This window comes from Temnothorax curvispinosus, unplaced genomic scaffold, assembly GCF_003070985.1.
Source record: "Temnothorax curvispinosus isolate PA1 unplaced genomic scaffold, ASM307098v1 QBEX01007285.1, whole genome shotgun sequence".
NCBI lineage: Eukaryota > Metazoa > Arthropoda > Insecta > Hymenoptera > Formicidae > Temnothorax > Temnothorax curvispinosus.
Window position 1 is genome coordinate 393 of NW_020217065.1, and position 10,719 is coordinate 11,111.

Sequence of the window (10,719 nt, forward strand, 5' to 3'; positions counted from 1 at the left end):
TGAAACGTTTTGATTGGATAACTCATGACGCGGCGTCGTGACGCGACGCGCGACGCGTATAGTGGGAATTATTTAAATAAATAATTATTTAAATGAACATCTAATTGAGTGACAAATAAAAAGTTTGATGCGCTTAAAAATTATTTAATATCAAATTATCTATTTAAATGCTTCAGGAGATAACGACGCGCAAAGTGTCGCAGCTGACAACCCGAGAGCACAGCCTGCGAGGAGGAAGAGGAGGCCTGGGAGAGGCATCGGGCGCCAGCGGAACAACTTTGTGGTAAATAAAATATTATTTTTTATTTTGTGTAAGAGTATTTTTTTGTTTATTCTTAAGCCTCTTTATATTTCACCATTTGATTTGAAAATAATAGTTAGAAGAAAAAGAGTAATTTAATCTTATAAGGAGTAATTTAATAATATAGTTATTATATGTATAACTTAATATTATAATATGTATTAAGTGGTATTATATGTATAACACCATTACATTTGCAGATGTAGCGCGGACGCGCACTAGATGATGTTTTATCGGCAGTGTCGGAAAATGAACGTGGTTACGTAGTACCAATGTCGAAAATGGATGTATTGGCGGTAGTGTATGTACAGGGGGTTTCGACGGTCCCGGCCCAGGATGTAACACTTGTGGCAGCCCTGCAACGGCCGTCGGCGCCATTTCTTTCCGCGTGGACCTGCTTGTCGTCTGCCGTCACCCGTCACGCCTTTAACACGCGTCAGGTCAAGTCGCGTGGAGAGTGGAGACACGGGCGCGAGTGATTGAGTTCTCGGACGACGATCGGCCGGTCCGCTCGGCGCAGCTCGGCGGCGTGCCGCGTTAACCTTTAACGCGGATTACCTTTCGAAAGTGGCACACGTAGGCAACAGGTGTCCACGTTGACCGCCGCGCGCTCCCGACGGTTGACAGCACGACAGACGACAAGTCGGCGACGGCAGACGCGCGATCGCCCCGGCTGGACAATCTTCTCCGGGACATCCTCGACTGAGGCGCTTGCGACAAAATGAATTACGACTACCTGGTGAAGTTCCTGGCGCTCGGCAACTCCGGGGTCGGCAAGACGAGCTTCCTCTATCAGTACACCGACGGCACGTTCAACTCCAGATTCATTTCCACCGTTGGAATCGACTTCAAGGAGAAACGAGTGGTGAGAGAACGAGCGAGGCAACCTCTTGGGTGGTAGCGTTGATTGTTTCAAGCCTGCATATTTTTGAGAGGGTCTGTTGCGTGCCTCTTTGAGGAGACAGAGCTGCGATGACAGGCTTGGAATAATTAATGATCCCACGCAAGCTAATTGTAAGTGAAAAGTATGGGATATGGATTAGTCACGCTTGTGTGTTATATATATATATATATCAGGTTTCAGCAGTGACAGATGATAAGAATGTTCCCTTGGTGCATCGAGAAGTAATGGCTATTTGTTTTATTACAGATATATCAAACGGCAAATGGCAGAACCCAACGAGTGCACTTGCAGCTCTGGGACACGGCCGGTCAAGAAAGGTAAATAATGCTAGAGGAGTTTGTGAACGCAGTTTTGCGGCAGGAGCAATGTACAATAGTTAACATGCATTTGCTGCACTCTTTGACAAATTGGCATTAAATTTTGGCAAGCGAGTGAGATATACTTGCACTTATACGATGGAGATAATATAGACCTGCGATACTATTCTGTTATTATATTCTGCATTGTAATATCTCAATTTAACTACGTCTGTGAAAGTTTGCATTTACTAAATTGTGTAGGATAAATTGTTGCAAAGATCCGAAAGATTCGAGCATAAATTTACACGATATGTGAGGTGTTCTAATCATCTAATCAATATGTATGATGTATCCTGCATGCGCAAACAGAGGCTTAAGACTTCCAATCTAACATTCCACGCAAGTAGCTTAACGTTGTTAATATCTAGGTTCAGAAGTCTAACCACAGCCTTTTACCGGGATTCCATGGGTTTCCTACTAATTTTTGACCTGACCAATGAATCATCGTTTCTCGAAGTTAGAAACTGGCTGGAGCAGCTTAGGGTATTCGTCATTTAATAGCATTATTATAAATGTCGCACGTTGGCAGAATCGTGCATGGATTTTAATCGAACGATTTTTTGAGTAAATTTAAATTCTTCTATTTTTTAAATTACCGTCAGCTGCATATAGTATTTGTATTAACATGATACTGAAATGTTATACTTACTAATCTAATATTTGATGCATGGTGATGTAGCATGTAGATAGAATTGGCTATTGAAGATTACCTACTAATGTACAATTTATTTAAACGAATATGACATTTATTGTTTGATGCGTTAGAATATGAGAGATATTAGAAATATGAGAATAATATAAAATTATATAGATTATAAAATTACATTTTTATATTAATAATAACAAGCAAAAAAGACAAATGTAAAAGAACAAGTAATCAAATTATGCAATAATATATCTAAGAATTTGTAAAGAATTTTTTACGTTTTTCGCATGTATTATTTTGCATGATTATATTTCTAATTCTTTATGTAATATAACATTTTATGGAAATTAAATTCTTTTGCGGCACGGAAATTCTTCCGCGATGCTTTAATTAAGTATTGATCGATACTATTGCTCGTTGATTATAATAGTATGTGTATATATTTAGACTATATATTTAGAATGTATATTTAGAATAGATATAGCATATATTTTTCCTATATTTTATGACTCAAGCTATCGTTCGATTTAAAAATTAAAATAAATGTTTAATAACAGTTTTATTAGCGAATACAGGAAATTAACTTTTGAATTAAAATCATTAACTAAAATCAAATCAATTAAATCAATTAAAAATTTTATTTTTAATCTGAACGTTCAGATTAAATGTGTGTTCAAATATAATTACAAAATTTAATAACACATCTCGTTTTGAAAATTTTACTTTAATTTAGTATAATTTTCTCGGGTGATTTTCGTATTTATTGAATTAACATATTATATTTTTGTATATATATACGTGTAGACACACGCATATTGTGATGATCCAGACATAATTCTCTGTGGCAATAAATGCGATCTTGAGGATAAACGCGTCATCAGCGAACACAAAGCGCGGGATCTTGCAGAAAGACACGGGTAAGTCAGAAATAATAAAACAATATCTATAACGTCATTAAAAAGAGAAATATTATGTTTGTTTTCAATCTATGATCTCTAATTTCTGATCGCGTTGTTGTGCCCCTTTTTCAGCTTGGTTTACCTGGAGACAAGTGCTGCAACCGGGCAGAATATCGAGCGTGCCGTAGAAATTTTATTGGACCGCGTAATGCGCAGAATGGAGGCTACGGTGGATAAGTCGCCGTTACCACATCAAAAAGTTCTAAGATGTCACGAGCGCGATACTCCACCACCCAGGAGTTCCTGTTACTGCTGACAGTGCCGGTACATGTAGTTATCCAAACTACATTCTGTCTGTCGAAATCAAAAGAAAGAGCGTATTACGAAACTGGCGTCTTCAATGTGTGAAGCAAATGTCAATCTCGTCATAAACTCTTTCAATTAGCATGTTCGTTGCAAGATCAGAACATCGGAGGGTAATTCCGTTCATTAATTTTGCGTTTACCATCTGTCTCATACGTTTGTAAGAAAGTTTAAATGGAATAAGTAATAATTGAAAGGGAAAGAATCGACTAAAGGAAAATTTTTAAATGAAAATGATAAAGAAGTATTTAATTTAATTATTTAATTGACAATAATCCACATCTCAGTATTATATGAATCTCATTATGAGTAATATCTACAAGAAAGTACAGTAATAAAATGTTCTATTATTTTATGTCATTTATATACTAGACTAGTTAAATTGTCTCAATTGCAATATATTTTACAGCTCTGCCTAATATTGGCTCAGGTTAGGTTAATATTTCAAGTTTAATATTTCAGCTTGTTTTGACTCTGAAATTTTGCATGTATTTTAGTAATAACAGCGCGACGAACATGTTAAGAGTAAGCTTAATATATATTTCTATATAATAACGATAAATATATTTCTACAACATGGCTATCCCGCGAGTTTTACGGGAAAATATATATTGACATCCATTCTTGTTATTCTGCACATATTAAATGTCTTCCATCGTCGCTTATTATCGAGTAAAAACATCACTTCAATGCATCTGCCAATGAACTCTCGATTATATACAATAATAACGTTGAATACTGTCTTCTGCGGACAACTCTCTATTGTTTTCTTTAACGAGCTACCTTGCCTTATAAAATTCTTTTTATACAGCTATCGTCTTCCAATGTTGCTTGTTCTCGAGTGACGATGTTCACCGAATTATAACGTCACTTAAAAGTGTCTTTTACCCTGCGATAAACTGCTGACCTTTTCTATCACTATTATTATACGCACAAGGTGTTCAATAAGTCAATCTTTTCTTACTTGCTAACAGTGTGATATGCGATTTATATCGCAACAGAAATTTTGGAAGTTAAAGTGAATCACTTTTGACTGTATGTAACATATTTTTGATGACGTTATTATACTCGTATAATCAATCAGAATTGATATATATTTAGTCGTAAGCGATTAATATATTGAGCATAACTGGGATATCATATAACGCGCGTATACCGGCAAACTAATCTCTTGTGATATTTATATGAATAAAACTATAAGTCATTGTGTTGTGAATAATCTTTAATGCCTCAGTATACTATACGAAACAAATGCTACTAATGTTAAAAGAGAGTTATGAGATGAGAGAATATTTAGTAATTGTAAGTATTATACGAATTATATACATATATAAATGTATACTATGCATATACTATAATTATAATGAGATAAAATTACACACAAAAGGTGTAATTACAAAATTACAAGTAATACTACGAGCAAAAGTATAAGTTTTTTGAGAATTAACTAAAAATGGAAAATTAACTTTGACATATAAGTCTCAACAATGCAAATAGATAATCACTTAATTTTAATCAAATTTTTATTTAAGATGATTAAGAATCCAATTTAAGATTATAAATCTCTAACTGAAAATGAAAAAGTATAGCAATTGATTGTTCTTCACAAAATTCTTTCATAATTTTCGCTCAAAAAGTATTAAAATCAAATTTTTTATAAAACTTGAAAGAGCGTTCGATGTTTGTAGAAACCCTCTACATTTAACAAATGTTATCATGAAAAATTATGTATTTTTATTATGTCATTAATTGTGACTTAGCGCTTTCAATTGCTTTACTTTACGAGATGAGCTGCTGAGAGCGTAAATAAGCAGGTGAGCTTATAGAATTATGCGTGCTATGGAGAGGGTATAATCAATCTTAACTGTGCAGTTTATATACGAAGTTTCCACTCATCTCGCTATCTTGAGAAATATTAATACCAAATTGAGCACAGGCTAATTGAAAATTTCGTATTAATATTTTGATAACGTAAATAGCGAAAAGAAATTTTGGATAATTATATCAGGGATCCTAACAATCATGCTAAATAATAAATTCTTGAAAAAAAAAAAAAATGAATACAAAAGTGATATATTAGTGATAACAATATTACTGAATGTTGAATGTATTTTTAAATCATATAAATATATATATTAAACTAACTGCGAGTTGCAAATGTTGTACAGTTACGTTTCATTCGTTAAAGATGCTACTTTAAACGATACAAAATTTAGAATTAAGACAAGTGCGTTGAAAATGCCAACGCGTATTCATGTCGTAGGTAATTGTTGAATGAAAAGAAATGTTATCAGAGTATCATGTACGGTTGAATAAAAATCGATATCACACACACACACAAACTTGCTGTGTTTTACATATTTTATTATCTCGATTAATGTCGACTTATTTGTCTTTTTCATAATTAGTGTTAATGCGCTTGGATATTACCACTCTTTATCGCGTGTCACGAATTTTCAAGATACACAAAGTGAGGGAAATTATTAGAATGCTAACTTAGGGAACTCGCATACAATTTATAGAGGTAGAAGAGAGCACAGGCAGAAGTTGGAGCGCCACAATACCGTATTATGTACTTAAGAAACCATCCCGGAGTTGCTAAACTGAGTTGTTCATGAGATAAGTTTAATATGTATAATTAGGCACATATAGCTCTGCATGTGTTATAATAGTTATATTAATTGACTGATTCTTTGGGTTCTCACTTTACTTTTAACATAATAACGGCATGTATTATACGTGAGCTCAAAATAAAAAAAGAAGACCTTATAAAAGAAGTTTGCATATCGAAATATTCGAAATTGCATATTATTCGAAATTACATCCGGCGTCATTAAATTCAAGTTCCAACTTGCTTGAAACTTAGGCTTTTATACAACTTTGGGACAGCAACGTTTCAGAATTAATATATAAAAAGTTTCCGGATTAATATCTAAGTTGCAACAAGAAAATTATATAGCATGTGCAGAATTATTTTAATAAGTAAGTTTAATTTCTCAAAGTGCATACCGGGGAGTTAATATTAAACGATAAAATTAATAAGCGGCAGAAATTGCAAAGGTAATTCTCGAAGCAACGGAAATAGACTATCATTTCGAAGAAAATGAAGAAATTCCTGAAATCGTTTAACTGACGTAGTAGAATTAATTTACAAATTCAAGCCTATCGGGCGAATGCTTCGAGTAGTTGATATGTAAAATTGTTCGATGCGGCCTACTGCTGCAGGTAGATACAAACGCAAATTTATCAAGCAACCGTATTATGGTAAACTATTTATCGAACCGCGGCCACTTTGTTGCTCGGGCTGTAATCTCCCTTTCTTACTTTGCCCATCCTCTCAATTCTCTCTCTCTCTCGTTCTCTTTCTTTCTTTCTCTCTCTCTCTTCGCTTCTCAAGGTGAGAGTAAGTTTCCGCCAAGTTCCGGCGACGGGTGTAACTTCTGACCGGAAGTTTCACCGTGCTATCTACCTGAGTTCTCCTCGCTGGCTTATTCGCCAGAGACGCGCCCGGCTATAGGATACTCGCTCTGTATGAATTTTCGTCGCACGTAGCAAGCAGTCAGTTTCAAAGATGACATGGAGCTGCTTGCTTTCGCAATTTCGCGAGGTTTGTTTTACGCTAGTAAAGTAGAGCCGAGACCTACCTCTGACACACGTACGTATGCATATACGAGTTTACGTACCTACCTCACGTGCTTTCCGCTCCCTTTTCCCTCGAACTATATTTATAAATATACATACGTGCCGTTTTCTATACGGTTTCCATCGCGCGAGCGAATTTATCGTTTTACAAATATGTAAAGCAATCAGTTTTATGATCTCTAGATTGGACAAATAAGACAGGGTTTGGCCGATGCGAAATTGATTTGTTTGTAGGATTATCGAGTTTACTTTCTCTCCCGCGCTGTTAGAAGAGCCGCGTTCTTCAAACCCCACTAGCACGTTGTTGGTACCTTTTACGTATTGACAGGGATGATCGACGTTCGTTAAATCGACAAGATTAATTGGCGTTAGCCGCAATTACTTTCACTCACGTTGAAGATTGAAAAACGAGGAGCGAGTGCGCGAAGAACGTCGCTCGTCATTTATCGGAAACTGGATATTAGTGGTGTAACGATGATCGACTTCCTGTAGCAGCGGTAAGAGAGTAACTTTTAACACGCTCGCCTCGGGGCTGCAAAACTATCTACATCGGCCGTTTGCGCTAGGTGCGAATGTTAGAACTTTTAACATGTTCGATACCGAGCAGCATCAGCTTGGAGCTACCGCGCTGAAGTTCCAAACGTTTCCGTTTTGCGATTTTTTAACAGCTTTCGCGTTTTTTTTTGTTATATATAACTTTGCGCAAGATTGCAAGAGATGTGATTTTTCACCCGAAATTTCTTTAAAATATTTAACACGGTGCAAAAGAATCGTTTGTTTCTCTCATTGCTATTTATTTATCTCATTATCTCTCTTTATACATAAATTTTTTTACTACAGATAAAAGTATCAGGCTCGCAATAAGATGAGAAAAGTGATAAAGTTATCGATTGAACAGTTTCATTATTTATGTTAAATTTAATTTGAAATTTCGCTATTCGTATTTGCAACAACTGAAGACAACTGTCTATTAGAATTGGCGTCGGTTTATATCGAAAGATTGCAAGATTTAAAAACTTATATAAGTTTCGATGAATTTACAAAAGTGAGAAAATTAAATGAAATGAAGCGACGCTGTTGGATTTCGTCGGGGAATTTTTAATTAGAGCCCTGTCGGCGAGACTTGTTACTTTAATAAATCAATAATGTCAGCGGTTTCTTTTTCAAGCCGATAGAATAAATAGAAAAGGAGACATCATCTCAAAGGTAACCGCGCAATTTCTTTTCGCGTCTTTGTCTACCGTTCAGCAAAGAAAATCACTCGGCGACGACCTTAATGGTACAGTAGAGGGTGGTTGTTTTCCTTTTTTATTGTATGCATTTATCCCCGAGATTTCCGTTTGCTATCGGATTCGCTTTACCCGCGCGCTCTCTTTCTCTTTTATTGTGAATCGAGATAACTGTCCGAAGACATTTTAGAAATTCTGCACTTCGCGGAGCATTTTGTCGCATTTAAATCGGCTTGTAAATGAATTACCCTCTGATTATACTTGAATGCAAAGACGTTCACGGCGCATTTCCTTCATTCGCGCGGGATTGCTCTTTGCGGCGTTGCTCTCTCCGTCGGCGGAATCGCAGAATTGCGCCGCTCCGTCCATCAAATGCCCCCCGTTTATTCTTCGCGTTACATCATTGAATCCGCGAGACAGCGGTTGAAGCTGCTTCCTGCAATAGTAATCAATATATGCACGCGCGTCTACAGTAGAATAAGAACAAGCGGAAGGACCGCGTCTTAAAGCTGTCAGTCGAGCCTGTCGGGGGGCTAGCTCAATACTTAAAATCGAAACGGCAAGACACGATTCGCATGCGGGTGTTTCCACCCCTTTTCTTTCTTCTTCCACCCGCTCTTCTCGACGTCAACTTCGCTCCGTCAAAGGGTAAGTAGGTACGCCCGCGTATCCACGCCCGCATTTCGGTCCGCTTGCACTACGTCTGAGGAACGTAACAAAGCGAATAAGAAGACGGGGCGAAATAGTCGGGGCGGAACGTGTCGATTGTTTCGCCCCCCCGCGTTATTCGCGCGTATATACTTATATACGTATGAGAAAGAACAACCCTCGCGATTACTTGTTGTGTAGCCGGCGAGACCGTGTGTATATGTGGCTGTGTACCGATAGGCGACGGAAGAATTTCGGCTAGATAGCCGACTTCTAGATAAAATGAAATTACGTAGCGACCTCGAGCAACGGAATGGGCGACGGAATCCCCTTACCGCCTCTGTTTCTGGGTCGCCGCCGCTGCCTCCGCCTCCGCCAAGTGATTTATAACTTCCGCCTGCGCGGATATTTCACGTTCAGCGGCACGGCCAGCGCGGGCGAGACCGTTTGACCGTCTGGCCGGGATTCCACCGACTCCCCCGTGACGGCTGAGAACGGCACCATCTTGAAATAACGAGCGCGAGACGCAGCCTCCGGAGCGGTCCGGCGACTCCTACGATGATTACTGCCGGAACTTTCGGTTTACATTTCTTCCCGATTAACGCCGGGACGTTGTTTCGACCTCGTTCTTCTTGGAGTTTTGCGTTTAGTCAAAGATGAAGATTGTTTTTGGTTCTTAGTTTTATGAACGTCGATGGGGACGTGGCAAAGAAAACTCCGGCGATTCCTGAGCAATTTCACATAAATTAATATAAAGACGGTGTGTGATAATAACAATACATTATGAAATTGGCAATTTTTGTCAAATATTAAGAAAATATTAATTTCCATCGAAATTCTGAAGTTGTATTATAGGACTAAAAACGGCTTCAAATAAGAAATATACGTATATCTCGATAAGTGAAGCGTATATTATGTAACGAGAACAATTTTATTAATTTATCTACAAGAAGGAAGAAATTTTGTAATAATCTTCCGATTACATCATATTCTCTTTTTAGTGTATACGAATATGTTTAAAACAATTTTATTATCTTATCTACAAATCCATTTATATATTGGATATACATTAAAAAGAAAATATGATGCAGTCGGAAGATTATTACAAAATTTATTTCTTCTTCGATATCGCGGAGAGTGCTTTCTCTTAAGACAACCCATATAAGTTGTAGATGCGCATCTCGCAGGTTTCTCTTGGATTCTTGAATATGTGAGGCTAAATCGTGTGAGTCTGTGTTCTCGTTTCCACGTACTCTCGCGAAGGACTTCTCGAGACGAGAAGCCGGCTCCGCCATCGATTTCAGACCGATCAGGATCGGTCATCGCCGACTCGTTGGTTTCGTTATAAGAGATGGCTCAAACGTATTCGGGAAGCGCGGTCGCAGAGATGCAGAAAAAGAGAGGTGGGTCGCGCTCGGTCGGTTCCATTCAAACGCACCGGGGAAGGTAAAGCGTCGTTCTGTCCGCTTTGAACGAGAACCGCTCTATCCTTCCCTCGTCGGTGGATTTTCAGGGCCTGTACGTTTCTATCCGGGGGCTGGTGGTGCCCACTTGCCTTTTCTCTCTCCAGGGGACGGCGTGAATGCACTCAATTGTTTCACTCGGGATTGTGAAACACGAGAAACTGGCTTAGAGGGAGCTTTACGCTGGCCGGGGGCTGGCTGAAGAACGGCGAGGGGATGGCTTCTGTACGGGAGTTGGACACAAGGATGTACGCGCCCAAAGAAG

The 10,719-nt window shown here is 38.0% G+C and overlaps 1 protein-coding gene across 1 annotated transcript; it reads left to right on the top strand.

Annotated features, from left to right (window-relative positions):
- The first annotated feature begins 604 nt into the window (after window positions 1-604).
- On the top strand, window positions 605-5,814 carry LOC112456885 (ras-related protein Rab-27A). Its single transcript, XM_025019669.1, has 5 exons — window positions 605-1,166; window positions 1,452-1,522; window positions 1,933-2,047; window positions 3,015-3,127; window positions 3,242-5,814. The coding sequence occupies exons 1-5, from the start codon at window positions 1,023-1,025 to the stop codon at window positions 3,423-3,425; spliced, it is 627 nt and encodes a 208-aa protein (XP_024875437.1). The 5' UTR covers window positions 605-1,022; the 3' UTR covers window positions 3,426-5,814.
- The last annotated feature ends 4,905 nt before the right edge of the window (window positions 5,815-10,719 follow it).